Genomic DNA, 15,221 nt, shown 5'->3' on the forward strand with positions numbered 1-15,221 from the left:
CCTGGTCAAGACAATCTCCTGAACTCCAAACTGAATGTCTGAATGGGAAAGAAAGGTGATTTAAGCAATTTTGAGCGTGGCATGGTTGTTGGTGCCAGACGGGCCGGTCTGAGTATTTCACAATCTGCTCAGGTACTGGGATTTTCACGCACAACCATTTCTAGGGTTTACAAAGAATGGTGTGAAAAGGGAGAAACATCCAGTATGCGGCAGTCCTGTGGGCGAAAATGCCTTGTTGATGCTAGAGGTCAGAGGAGAATGGGCCGACTGATTCAAGCTGATAGAAGAGCAACTTTGACTGAAATAACCACTCGTTACAACCGAGGTATGCAGCAAAGCATTTGTGAAGCCACACCACATACAACCTTGAGGCGGATGGGCTACAACAGCAGAAGACCCCACCGGGTACCACTCATCTCCACTACAAATAGGAAAGAGAGGCTACAATTTGCACAAGCTCACCAAAATTGGACAGTTGAAGACTGGAAAAATGTTGCCTGGTCTGATGAGTCTCGATTTCTGTTGAGACATTCAGGTGGTAGAGTCAGAATTTGGCGTAAACAGAATGAGAACATGGATCCATCATGCCTTGTTACCACTGTGCAGGCTGGTGGTGGTGGTGTAATGGTGTGGGGGATGTTTTCTTGGCACACTTTAGGCCCCTTAGTGCCAATTGGGCATCGTTTAAATGCCACGGCCTACCTGAGCATTGTTTCTGACCATGTCCATCCCTTTATGACCACCATGTACCCATCCTCTGATGGCTACTTCCAGCAGGATAATGCACCATGTCACAAAGGTCGAATCATTTCAAATTGGTTTCTTGAACATGACAATGAGTTCACTGTACTAAACTGGCCCCCACAGTCACCAGATCTCAACCCAATAGAGCATCTTTGGGATGTGGTGGAACGGGAGCTTCGTGCCCTGGATGTGCATCCCACAAATCTCCATCAACTGCAAGATGCTATCCTATCAATATGGGCCAACATTTCTAAAGAATGCTTTCAGCAGTTCTGAAGGCGAAAGGGCGTCAAACACAGTATTAGTATGGTGTTCCTAATAATCCTTTAGGTGAGTGTATATACCACACTCCTCCTCACTAGAAGGAAAAATATAGAATCGGTTTGGGAAAATAAATAGGCTTGTTATATCTGGTTGGATTGCCACCATATGTCCTTCACACATATCATAGCACATGATGAGAAAACAACATCTTTCCGAACTTTCAGCTGTGTAGGAGAGTATGTTTCATTACATTTCCTTTAGCACTCACTGCCTTGGCTGCTTTCAGGTGAGGTGTACCTGTTGTTTCATAGCAGCTACAAGATTCACTATCCTATATGAATATATATATATATATATATTTGGGCGATACAACACAGATCTTGTCAGCTATTTCTTCATTATTTTCACTCACAAAAGATGGTTCCAGGACTTTTGGTGACTGGATTAATTTTCGACTTGTCACGCTAATTATCACTTTTGTTCATTTCGTTCATATCAGAAGACAATTTATCAGCTCTCTCCCATTCCTTTGGGGAAAAAAATGAAAGTGTAAAGTCCCCATTTTAATGTATGCGTTGAATTAAGTATATGAGTCACTTTTATGAGAAATTCAGAAATAAGACATAAAGAAATGTATATTTTTTCCCCCACTGAAAGACTAATAATACTCACCGCCTTTCCCTCTTACTAGCATTAAGCTGTTGCAGATTTACAGACCTCCTGTACAATGTATTTTCCAAAGGAAATACAACTTCTGTTCAGCTCCCACCATATGTGCTTTCCAATATAAAATTTGAATTTCAGGATCTAATTCCTAGACTGAGATAAGAGCCAGTCTGTTTTTTTCTCCTGTTCTTCAGGTTAATTCAGGTCATGTTTTTGATTGTTTCAAGTCTGTTTCTACAAATACCCTCGTCATATTGCATAGCTGTGAGGAAGTTAAAATAGATAACTGAATAAATCAACCTCGTTTGGACTAACGCTCAATGATTGTTAAGAACGGGACCACATTTTCTGTTCTCTCACATTTCCTGTATTAAGCAGAACACAAAGAATGGCCGTGTTCAGTGCTGGCAGTGAGAATAATATGACAGTCCTTAATATCACAGTTGACATGATTAATAAACAGCAGATGTCTATAATGGTAAAAACAAGAACATTTTGTTCCTCTCAGTTAAACACAAGAAAAGGGAAAAATCACAGGTACGCCTGATAAGAAAGAAATGCATTAAAATTCTCATTTGAACAGTCCCAGTAGTGCTCAAAGGTCTTGCTCAAACCTTGTGGGATCTTGTCTGGAACTTGTTAAAGCAGTTTTGGAGAACATTGCTCCAGTGTTTTCCCCTACCTATCTGAAAAACTAATTTACCAAAATCATTGCTTGTTTCTGATGGTCTGTGTGGTCACAAATGCAAGTTACTTTTGAGGCCTGATTAACGGCTGCTAAATTCCAGGGGCATCAAGCTAGTTTTCAGTAAATCTAGACACTTTCTGGATAACACAGTGGGAATTATTGTGCTGTCCGTGGAGCTAGTTTGAGTGAGGTTTAAAAACAGAAACAATGCCCTAGAGGGTTAATTTCACATGTCAGTATGCTTTGCCTTTTGATACAAATACTCAACCATAGTCTAAAAATATTTGTTTCCCTCACATTCCAATGTTTTCCCATAAAGGATTATTACTCTCCATGTTACTACGCTGCAACTATAGGCTTAAAGCTGTGTTCGTGAAAGCCCGATTATAGAAAGCTAAGGTTGCGTTGAAGTACAGTCGTAATCACAAACCATGGAATTAAGGATCAACAAGTACGGGACGATCAATAAAAATGAGGAGCAGAGTCTGTCCCGTGAAACACTCATGCTGACAAAGAAATGTAAGCTTTAAGGACGCTGTCTTATTCCATTTGCCGCTCGCAGTGACTGTTTTGTGAAGTATCGCAAGCCTTGCTGTTATTGCTCCAGCCAAATGCACAATGCTGTGGGGACACATGTGGCACAGATTTTCAAATGAAAGCCCATGCCAAATACAGAAACTGACAGCTCAGGAGGAAGTGTGAGGAGGCTATTAACATCCGAGGCACGTTGTCTGTCACTGAACCTTCTGCAATGGATGCTATCAAACTTTTCATATTTTATTCATGAGTTGTGGGCTGTTCCAGTGGAGGATGTGAAGCCGCACTCTCCAGCATCACCATGCAATAATCATAAAAAATATTTACATGATATTAATTCCTTACAATGTAACATCAAAAAGGTTGTTGAGAAAGGAGCCATGTTTACACAGGCCCTGTCAGGATGGGGAGTGTAATTGACACACGTGCTGAACCATGTGACGAAGAGGAGAGGAACACCGAGCTGGAGGTTGCTCATGGTATAAATCCTTCCATCCATCTGTGCATCACAAGTCTTGGACAAATCTGTGTGCTTTTGTCTTCCACATCTCCTTCAACCAGTTGTGTTGATTAAAAATAATATAATAAACCATATGTCACTGCAATTATATTTTAATTAGTGTTTAATCCCAGAAACAGCCTGAATCCAAATAAGTGTTGCATCAATTATACTGTAGTTTGCTGCTATATATATATATATATATATATATATATATATATATATATATATATATATATATAGCATGTCTTAGTGTGTCGCTGGCTTGTTGGGACCTTAAAGAGATGTCTGTCCGAGTCACTTGCCTGTCCGTCTCATAGTGATCGTATTGTGTGAAACCGCTGTACTTCGGCATGCCTTGTTTTATTACTTTGCCTACCAACTCAGTCAGTCATACATTTATCTATCTTCAAGGCATCAAAGTGTCAAAAAGTTTTTGTACTTAGATGTAAATATGTGTTAGAAAATAGCTGCATGGAACCTGTAATTCTCAGTGGTGGAAATAAGATTCCCATTACATCGCAGTTTCAGCTTAATTTAAGAGAGTCTGACAGATGTGCAGCCAAAATATTTCCAATTTGAACTCTTCTGCCTGATCAGTACAAGGTCTACAAATACACAGCAGCATGTAAAACCTGAAATGGATCGAAGCGCTATAGAATGGCAGTCTTTTTGCCCATCATGCATTCTGTTCTGAATAGATCTTTTTCTTGCACAGTGAATCGAAGGTGTTTGCCCTTTTAAAAAACACGATCAATAGATAAATACCTCAGTATAAAGATATGGCTGGATGGGTATTCCTGCCTTATAGAGCACATTGTATACACCTTATTGAAAGTCTCAGGGTAAAGAAGGATCAATCTGAGTTGGTCAAAATAGCAGCAGAGAGTTTTAGTTAATCTACCCTACATATGAAGCCTGTTATTTTTTTTGCTTGCAGTGTGTAGTGTTGTATGTCTCTCTGCGTATTATCAGGCGTTGTGGTGAAGAACATCACAGATGTCTCACTTCAATCTCTCCATGGAGACTACCGAAATGTGTGCACGCTTGAGCCGGAGAAAGTGAAGCAAAGCCACAAAGCATTCCTCTGTTGCCTTAGCCAGTGATTTCTAAAGTCTATGAAGTGTAATCATAGGGGGAGGGCCTCTTTCAAACGTGCGATGCGACTCAAAATGAGGGAAAGGACGTCTTGCTGGCTCAAAGGTTGTAAAGGGGTAGCACTGTGGAGTAGTGGTTGGAGCTCTGCACGGACTCTGGTCACATGATCCCAAGTGGGGGACTTTGCTGTTGTACCCTTGAGCATTTAAAATGAAAATAGTGAGCTGAGTGAATGCGTTTCAAAGCTGTGCAGTGTAGCAACCTTGGGATTGGCACAGTAAAGCGAAGCTCAGTCTGAAATTCATAAGAACAGAGACTCCCTAGCACAGGAGTGTTTAACTGAAGGCCGTTTTCTCAGCCTACACACAGTGCTTCACCAAACAGACCTAATGCGTGAAAATCAAGGTTAGAAAGGTTTTACAGGCACTTCTCACTATAACGGGAGTGGATTTCCACAGTCATTTGGTCAATAGCTCGTGGCGATAGCTGGCCTCCTGTTTATTTGTGCAGCTGGTGTCATTTGAAAGTGAAAATGAATACCTTAACCACTCATCTGCCATCTGAAAATCATTCCAGAAGACTGTGAAAGGCGGACCTGTAAAGTGGAAATGGACATGGTGAACACTGCTGAACGCACCATTAGTGTTCACCATGTCCATTTCCACTTTATAAGGCGAAGGGGTTTTGCAGGCTGCAGGAATAGGGCCTCCTCCAGCTGGTCTGCTGTGACTGATACATTCTTCCCACCTCCCACTGTCTTTGCAGTTCCCTTGTTTCTTCCGCGGAGCTCCTTCACAGAAAACACCCCCTCAAGTAGCTGTTATCAGCTGCTGAGGCCAGCCTTGACTGACCCCACTCATGACTATCTCTGCGACTGTCCCTTAGTGCGCTCCGTATCGACTGACTGGCGTTTAACATTGTGACCACATTGCTTTCTGCCACACAATATTTATTTATGTATCTCCTGGATTTATTTCAGCATCCCCCCGTTTCATGCCTAGCAGGGGGCGTGCTCTGTCTTTTCCGCCTGGCATGGGCACACAGAGTCTTATTATTAGTCTAAACCAGATGGAAAAGAAGCTGAGGAGATATGCATTGCGTAGCAGCACATGGTACTTTCTTTCTTTGCAGATTCATCCTTTTGTTAAACCTGAGATGGATCAGTATTCTTCATATTGGCACTTTGGTCGGAATTCCATTCAAATTGCATTCTGTTAGGTGTGAATTCATTATTTTGATAGTTTGATATATATATAAAACCAAACTATTTTATTCCCAGTCTTAAACAGTTTATTTAAAATATACCTTATTATCTACACTGGCCCATTAGGACCTGTGTTGTCCGTTGCTCTTAATAAACCCTGGATTAATTAATGTAATTGATCACTTAAGTATAACATCTAATGTTATAATGTTGTAATTTAAACAAATATATATTTTTTTTCTGTAATCAAGGGAAAAGAGAAAAGTTAACTATGACTGGAGAGGGAGTCTGTGGCTAAATAAGCTCGTATAGGGTCACAGTTTCCAGTTATGAACAAATGTTATGTCAAATCATAACGTACGTTCTTAATGGTCAGGTGACCTAGTGATTTCAATGGAGAATGACTTCACAGATTGTGTGACTTCTTTGGAGTTTGAATAAGTGTGAAGAGTGAAGGTTTTTATGCAGTTCTATGTTTTGCTGTTTTGACATACATTGTATTAAGTCAAAGTAAGTTGTTTACAAGCCACTGATCCAGCTTTTATCCGATTATTTTCCAGCCCTGGTTTATATATTTCTCATGCTTGGTTGCTTAACTGATGATAAACAACATCGAAGGACCATCGGGGTTAATGTTTTGCTCATATTTAATAACTCATACACTAATTACCTAATGAGCCAAATTATTTAATTAACATATAACATCTAGAAGCAGCTACTGGCTTTTCAATTTCTCCAATTGCCCTTTTAACAGTTTTGAATTAACTTTTAGATTAAATACTTTTGTGACCTGTAAAGGATGCTTTTTGAGAAATTCTGATTACATAATTCATTCATATATTAAATGTTTGGCATATATAATAGACCAGCCATCTGTGCAATGTTTACTTTTACATTATGTTTTTTTTTCCCAAAAATATATGCAATATGTTTTCTCTTAGAGGAGTTTTTACTGGATGCTACACAGCATTGTTTTTTTCTTCAGCTCAAACCTTTCACGCAAAGTGTAGGTGTCTGTTCCTCGAATACTGTTTTTCAGTTTATTTTCAGCGATTCTGTAGATTACATACCTCAGAATGTTTATATGTCACTGATCAAATAGCCAATTTCAGGTCCATTACAAGGAGATAATAGAAGCGGGTTGCCTTATCTGTATGGACATTAGACACGTAATTCAAGGCCCATTACCACTTAAATAGTGAATTGTGCTTGAGGTGTATTTAAAATTCCCATTACAGCAACTGCCATTTTGCTCTTATACTAAAATCCAAGCTCAGTTGAGTTTGTGATACTAAAATCATATTCACTTCAGTAGCTCCAGAGGTGCCTGTGTATTTTGTATACTCTTATGAACAGAATTCTCCACCTTTTATTTGAAGTGGATACAGTACACTGACTTGATGTTTTTCCTGGCTCCCTGCACTATGCTTTACAACCAAGGTTTCTTGCAGGTCCTGCTTGCAATAAATAGCAACAATGTTTGGGAGGGGAGGGGGTGGAAGGAGGTAAATGTATATATACAGTTAGGTCCATAAATATTTGGGCAGTGACACAATTGTCTTCATTTTGTCTCTGTACACCATCACAATGGGTTTGAAAGGAAACAATCAAGACATACTTTAAGTGTAGACTTTCACCTTTAATTTGAGAGTAGATACATCCAAATTAGGTGAACGGTGTAGGAATTACACCCATTTGTATATGTGGTCCCCCCAATTTTAGGGGCTCAAAAGTATTTGGACAAACTAACATAATCATGAATTAAATTGTGAGTTTCAATACTTGGTGGCAAATCCTTTGCAGTCAATGTCTGCCTGAAGTCTGAACCCATAGACATCACCAGATGCTGGGTTTCTTCCCTGGTGATGCTCTGCCAGGCCTGCACTGCAGCTGTCTTTAGTTCCTGCTTATTCTTGGGGTGTTTTGCCTTCAGTTTTGCTTTAGAAATCAGAACAAACCAATCAGAGAGATAGCAAAAACATTAGGTGTGGCCAAATCAACTATTTGGTACATTCTTAAAAAGAAAGAACGCACTGGTGAGCTCAGGAACACCAAAAGGCCTGGAGGACCACGGACAACAACTGCGATGGATGACAGAAGAATTCTTTCCCTGGTGAAGAAAAATCAGGATGTAGGCCTATCTGTGTCAAAGTCAACAATCAAGAGAAGACTTCACCAGAGTAAATACAGAGGGTTTACCACAAGATGGAAACAGGAAACAGGAAGATTAGAATTTGCAGAAAAACATCTAAAGAACCCTGTTCAGTTCTGGAACAACATCCTATGGACAGATGAGACAAAGATCAACTTGTACCACAATGATAGGAAGAGAAGAGTATGGAGAAGGGAAGGAACTGCTCATGATCCAAAGCAGACCAGCTCATCTGTGAAGCATGTTATGGCATGGGCATGTATGGCTGCCAAGGGAACTGGTTCCCCAGTTCTCCCGTTCTCCCAATTTGGATGTATCTACCCTCAAATTAAAGATGAAAGTCTACACTTAAAGCACATATTGTTTGTTTTCTTTGAAATCCATTGTGATAGTGTACAGGCCAAAATGATGACAATTGTGTCACTGCCCAAATATTTATGGACCTAACTGTATATAGACTACTTTATAAGGAGGATAGGTTGTATTGTTACTGGAGATATGTTTTTTGAGTATGGAGGGAGTTCCGAGCAATGAATCCTTTCCTAAACTGAATCCAATGATTGAATGGTTTTAGGAGTGATTGGTGTATAATTTATAATTCACTCCGCTCTGGGGAAAACAAATTTTAGCCTAAAGGTCGTAGTATCTACATCTGCCAACAACAGGTGCTTGTATTGTACACAAATAAATTAAAAACTAATCCATGTAATGAGAAATGTAATATAGTTTTGCAGAATGTGGAATTAATTTGCATGTATTTATTCTAAATATATGTGTGTGTTGGATGCAGTAGGTGGGGCAATATCTATCCATCTGTCTATCTATTTATCTATCTGTCTGTCTGTCTATCTATCCATCTATCTGCCTATCTCTATGTCTATATTAGTATTATTATTGCTAGATACTGTGTTATGTTCTCTACTTCAGTTTTCAGTTCAGCTAAAACAAATGACACATCCACCCCAGTTATCATGCCTCCTAATTTAATGAAAACCCATTAAAGTGAAACAATAATTAAAATGAGACATAAGCTCTGTAGGAGTCAAGAGTGTGAATCCTCCGAGTACGGCAGGCAGATCTTGCGCACCATACAGCTGCGTCTGAAGACATGTCAAAAGCGTGGAGAAGGACGCCTAGCAAATTAACATAATTTAAGATGGAAATCTTTCCCCTTCAGCTGTAAACTCTGTCATAAAATCTGCGGACAATAGATTCGGAGCACGCTGGTGTTGATTATCAGTTCAAGCTGGAGATGATGTAAGCCCCAGATTGGATTCCCTCTGCGAAATCACACAGAGCCAAGACACGGTTATCCAAGTCTGGTCTTGGATTACTGTTACTGTCAGCATTTATTTCATTACCTTGTAGAACACAAGATGTACATAAGTGTCCTGCCAAAATAGTGCAACATATATTTGTGTGGATGACACAGGTGGCAGGCATTACCAGGTAATCTCCTAGCCATTAGGGATTCCTTATCTGGCAGTACTATATGACTGTCAACTGAGGCCGAAATAGAGGTCAGTTTTGACTCTCACGCATATAGATGAGGTCACAAGGTAAACAAAGAAATATTCTGGATGAACAGGAAATAAGAAAACAGGTCCTAACCTCTTTAAATTGTAAATATAGCCAGAAAACAGACAGAACTACACTGTATAATTTTCTTTTCTTTCTTTCATTCCATTCCATCAAATTCGATTTTGTAATCCAAAATATCAGGCAGTGGTCCGTTCCTGTTGGCTAATGACAGAATATGATAATATGAAGAAACAACATGGAAAAAAGTGCCCATTGTTGATGTGACAAATGGTCATTTCTGTGCCAAAGAATTCCATCAATTAAAGAGAGAGCTTTGTTATCAAAAAATTGAATCAGAGTTCTTTTAATTAATTTGAGTGGAACACATCCTGAATGGTCTGCTAATAAGTATGCTTTCTGTTTGCAGCTGTTGTTCCCAGGGGAGTATGCTTTAAATTGATCCCATAGGCCTGCTATGAGATGGTTGTGTGCTTTGGCAAGTGCATTTCAACCCACGGTGAATGTACTGAAGGTGATGCTTGAATTGGTTAATGGTGGATTTGTACTGTACTCCATGGTGATTCCAGCTGCCTAATTGCCATGGGTATTTACTAATGTGGACTTATTTAGGGGATTTGCTGCCAGTGGCCAATTACAATACAGACCTGTTCACAATTAGGCTCTGGTCTACACAGGCTGTGCTTCCAAAATGCAAATGAATAGATACCTGGCTGTCTTCTGTGATTTTCATTTTCGACTCGTCTGGAGGTTGCATATTTCGAGGAAATTAGAGCAGATCCCATGGGCCCACTTGATAAACTGCCACACTCATGAAGAGGAGGTTCCCAGGACTTTGGGATATGCTCAAATGGTGATGTCGCCAATGGCCAGTGAAAAATCTCATTTATCAAAAAAAAAAAAAGCCCCTGTTAGGAAAACAGGGCGAAGCAGGCTTGTGTGTTTTCTTACAAGATGAACTTCTTTATTGGAATATTCAAAATAACATTGAAATAATTTTGTAACTGTTCAATATACACACTTTATATTGATCTTTGAAAATGTATGACTTTGCTTTTTTGGTGACAAAAAAATATTTTAGTTTAGTATTCGTTCTAATGTTATGAAGTCATTATTCCCATATAGGTTGTGTTATATAGTGATAACATCGCATTTACTGGAATCCACAACATGAGAAAAGCTTTAGCCTGGAGCAGAGGTTCTTCCGCTGTTATTCGTGAATAATGGGTTGCCTCCAAGATCCTCTCAGATTCAGATTGAGGTTATGGTAAGGTTTCATTGGGGATAAAGGGAAAAATAGGGTCCTATTTTTGGACTAACATTTCGACTCATTCAGCTAAATTTTACACTCTCCGGTTTATGGAACAATTAAGGTAATAATTTGGTTTGATCTACAGTTAGAGAGATTCCCTACTGGGGGAGGCTAAGTTTGCTTACTTGCAGTTCTCCTTTCACTGTACTGATAGATGATATTTTAGAAGTATGTGATTAATGAAGTGATTTTTATTCTCTTAATGTGCTAAATGTTATTGTTGTGGTCTATGACAACCTCTCTCAAAATGCAGGTAATCCACAATCACAGATTTGAATATACTTTGCACAATACTTAAGAGCTCTTAAATTCTTGGTTATCTAAGTTTAATGTTTTATATCTTCCAGAAATTATTTATGTAATGCAGAGTTTTAAATTTTTCTGAGAATAATAAAAGTTTTAGGTCTCTTACACCTCAGCAAAACACAATAATGTGTTTATTTGTTATAATTTCCAGTGATTAATGGTATTGTGGGAGTATGTTCTAACATGATATAAGGAGAGAGATGTGTTTTAACAGATGGCAGGGGTGAATATTAAATATACTTGTTATATTTTTCTGTAACTGTTAGACTGATGCTAGGGTTCTCAGCTTGTGTAGTTATTGAGATTTCCAGGCGCTGTATTTATCTGTTAATCTACTGTAAATACCATGGTGTATAAATGTTTTATTTTAATAATTAATCTTACAAACCTTGTATGCACAGCTTGTGACAAGTGATGTGTTTTATGCAGTTGATCTAATCAATGGTGGTTCAAGTTACCACTGCCGTCAATGTCCAAAGCAAATCATGCATAACCGGCATCGCTAATGTGATGTACTGGTCTCTTCAGATTTGCACCTCTGTGAAGGTCACTGTCTTATAATTGAGTATGGCAGTGATTTGAATGTATTGTTTTGTTTGTAAACATTCACTGTTATCTTGGACCAATTCATAGGCATAATACGCACGCACGCACACACGCACTCGCACACGTGCACGTACACGCACACACACATATATACATTAGTGAGTATAATAATTACACCCATGCAAAAACATATTTCCACCTGTCATGTAATGAGGTCAAAGGAGAGTTCTAATAAATCACACTGCATGTTTTAAGCCAACCACATGTTTGCATTTATTTTCTCTGTAGTATCTGTTTAAGAGATAACCCCCCCCCACCCCCCAATCCCCAAATAAATGGTGCAACAATGAGGTTATTCAGTAGCTGGAAGATTAGATCAGGCAGGAACCCTGGATGCAGAGTTACTAGAGGCAGGCAGGAGACGGAGCATCTCTGGAGCTGGGGTGAGGCTTTGATCTTGCATCTGAGAAGACGCTTCCTGCTGACAGCGGTGTGTTTCCAGCAAAAGCTTCCTATGCCGCTTTGTGTTGTTAAGCATCTAGTAACAAGCTAACTTGAAGTCAGCATCAACATGTTATTAAACAGACACGCGTATGTGATGCCTTTCTCACTGTTTATTCTCAGCTGCTGTATGTCTTCATTTCGAACATGGCAGTATGATCTACCTTGATGAACTGTTTAGGCTTAATTTAATTTGATTGTGTTGGATCCCGTCTCTCTCTCAAACACACAAGGCACAAATGTATACATTATTAATGTCTGCCGAGTAAGCCTTCTTTGTGAAGACCAACTAATTATATTTATTTTTAATATAAGGATGGAAAAAAAAAACACATACGTTTGCCAACTCTGAGACTCATGAATGTGTCCATTTTAGTTTTTTTAATTTCATGCGCTATCTTTGAATGCTTCAAGTTTAATGTCATCTTTTTGCAATGTGCCATCTTAACGTATCCATGTCTAGGGTTTCAAACTCACCTCAGATGACTGATGATGAAACAGTTCCCTACAAAATGCTCAAAACGTGCCTCAAAGCACAGTGCTATCCTTGTGCTGCCTGGCACACTCATGAAAATGTATGGGGGTGCAAGAAAGAAGGTCATTGCAGCATGTTATTAGCATATTATAACCACTGGAGACTTACCTTTTGAATTCAGGTCAGACCAAAAGTGAAGTGAGTCTGGTGGTACTCGGTATATCTCTCAGAAGAGAGCAGACCACCTTAAAAAGACCACTTTGCACAGGTTGTTTCCTTTGGAAGTAGACCCAAAGTTTAAGAATTTTCTTCTTGGAGGTCTCTCTCCCTCCCCCTCTCCCTCTATCTCTCTCTCTCTCTCTCTCTCTCTCTCTCTCTCTATCTCTCTCCTCCCTCTCTCCATCTCCCTCTCTCCCTCCTCTCTCTCTCCATCTCTCTATCCCTGTCCCTCTCATATGCTGCCTGTGCTTTTTGGATCTGTAGATGAAGGCATTTTGTTGTACTACCTAACTATTTTCACAAGCCCTCAAAAATATACTAACTAAACAGTCATTAAAAGACGCATTTAAAGGTAAAACCACTGTTGTTATTCATACAACACTATTATATTTTTTGTAATGTGCATTATATGTATAACATTTTTAGTAATACATTGCTTGTAAATTGCAGCAGTTCTTCATATAATTCTGCATTTTGTTACACGGGAGGTTAAGCTGAGCCAACAGCATCCTTTCAATGTTTTTTTGAGTTGGTTATGCTACCTTGGGGATATTTAAAAACATACTGTATCGAACAAGTACAGTATGCCTCTCTCTCCTAGTATGTGGTCTGACACGCACAATGTGAGTGCAAAAGAAATGCGCAGGATGCAATCTACAGTGGATCTTCAGAACTGCTGCTTCCCCCACATCCAGCTCCTTCTCATCTTCAATAGAGTTGTGAAACACTGGAAGCTGATTTTATACGGAAAAAAACAAGATATCTTGTGAGCTGAGGAATGCTAATGATTGGCAGATGTGTGTGTGAGCGTGTGTGTGTGTGTGTGTGTGTGTGTGTGTGCATATATTAATAATGTTGTAAGGAAACTGAAATTGTAATATTGTATTGTATCTTATGTTATTTTACCAAAAGTGTGCCTGGCTGCATTTACATATGAGTGTCAGTCGTGCCAATGTTGTCCTTTAAATGACACTTTTCAATTGGTAAGGGCATTTTTATACAAGTTGTCACTATAATATGGGTTTCTCTGAAGAACAATGCAGCATACTGCAAGGGTAGTCATTTAAATGTCATTTGCAGAACCAAGTAACAAAGGTGCACTAAACGCATGCATGTGGACACAAAAGGGAACAAAAGAAAATATTGATATTCGTGACATCATGTTTTTGGTCCCACTTTAAAATAAGGTGGTGTGATTGCTCGTTAATTAAGATATGAATCCCACAGGATGAAAACCTCAATACCTCATGTTTTCATCTGTGTTCTAATGTTAATAGTTCTGATGCCACATGACGGAGTTCAGATTAGGGGTCCATGTGCACAACATCAGAACTTGAATGACGTGTATGAAGTATTGCTGTTTTGATCCTGTGGGATTCATATATTCATTTATGAGGAATGGCACCACCTTATTTTGAAGTTTTACCATGTTTTGATTTCATGTTTTCAAATATAATGTGAATGTAGACCCCGTCCAAAGCACGTCAGACTCAAATTTCCTCTCCGCATGACTTGGAGCACTGTGTCAAACCCATCTGGACACAAATGATAAGGATTTGTGTATGTAAGAGTGCCGTTGTAATTCAGCCTGACCAATTTAAAGACATCGCTCGAAACACGCGGCACGATGGGAACTCGCATGTAAACACGGCCACTGTCTACTTAAGTGCAGCGATGAATTTAATGAAGGCAGGCAGAGATGCAGCAATAGCGAATGGCAGCCAAATTGTGTGCGTGTGTAAAACTGTATTTCCTGTGTACCTCAGACGTGTTATTTCTGAATGCTCTCACACGTTTGATTCTCCAGATGTACAGAGAGAAGTGCATGTCCCGCCACACATCGCGGAGAAGGTGGTTCAGCTCTTTAGGAATAAAAGTGAATTCACATTCCTGGCAGCGATCCAACAGAAGTCCTCAACGTCGGGGACAATATTCTCCATCCATGAGTCAGAGCACAGGTAATTCAATTCTTATTATTACTATTCTTCTTATGATGCTTGTAGAATCTACCTTGTCATCTCTCCCCCCCCCTCCCCTGTACCCAAATATAAAATGAACTCTCCACCTTATTCATCAGCAAGCAGGAGCGATGAAAACTGATTTGGAATCATAAATGACTTCCACATTGTAGGAGCTAGCAAACTTTTCCTATTAAGGGCTTTTGCTTAAAAAGTTTAACTACGGTGAACAGAGGATGTTCCTCTGAAGAGACGTCCTCTTCACTGGAATAATTATCTTGACTAAGGCCCTGCATATTTCATAACGTGCGCCCATGTGTTAATCTCAGTTTCCAAGCCCAAGAGCAGATGGTAGGTTTCTATTGGGTAGTCACAGGAAGCCTCTGTCAACAGAACGCTGCTATCAAGTGACATGTTCAGGATGTAAGATTATCAGATCAGTGGAAGTTTTGATTTAATCTGGCTTCTGTCTCTGTTTCTCATGCTAATGTGTGAGAGGTAGGCCCGGATTCA

The 15,221-nt window shown here is 39.4% G+C and overlaps 1 protein-coding gene across 1 annotated transcript in view; it reads left to right on the forward strand.

Annotated features, from left to right (window-relative positions):
- LOC136747589 (protein kinase C-binding protein NELL1) overlaps nt 1-15,221 on the forward strand; it is a 154,997-nt gene that overhangs the window by 3,490 nt on the left and 136,286 nt on the right. Inside the window, exon 3 of the mRNA XM_066700531.1 lies at nt 14,558-14,708. Within this exon, the coding sequence (XP_066556628.1) occupies nt 14,558-14,708 (151 nt within the window). The remainder of the gene's footprint in view (nt 1-14,557; nt 14,709-15,221) is intronic.

The sequence above is a fragment of the Amia ocellicauda genome, chromosome 4, assembly GCF_036373705.1.
Source record: "Amia ocellicauda isolate fAmiCal2 chromosome 4, fAmiCal2.hap1, whole genome shotgun sequence".
In the NCBI taxonomy this organism is placed as follows: domain Eukaryota; kingdom Metazoa; phylum Chordata; class Actinopteri; order Amiiformes; family Amiidae; genus Amia; species Amia ocellicauda.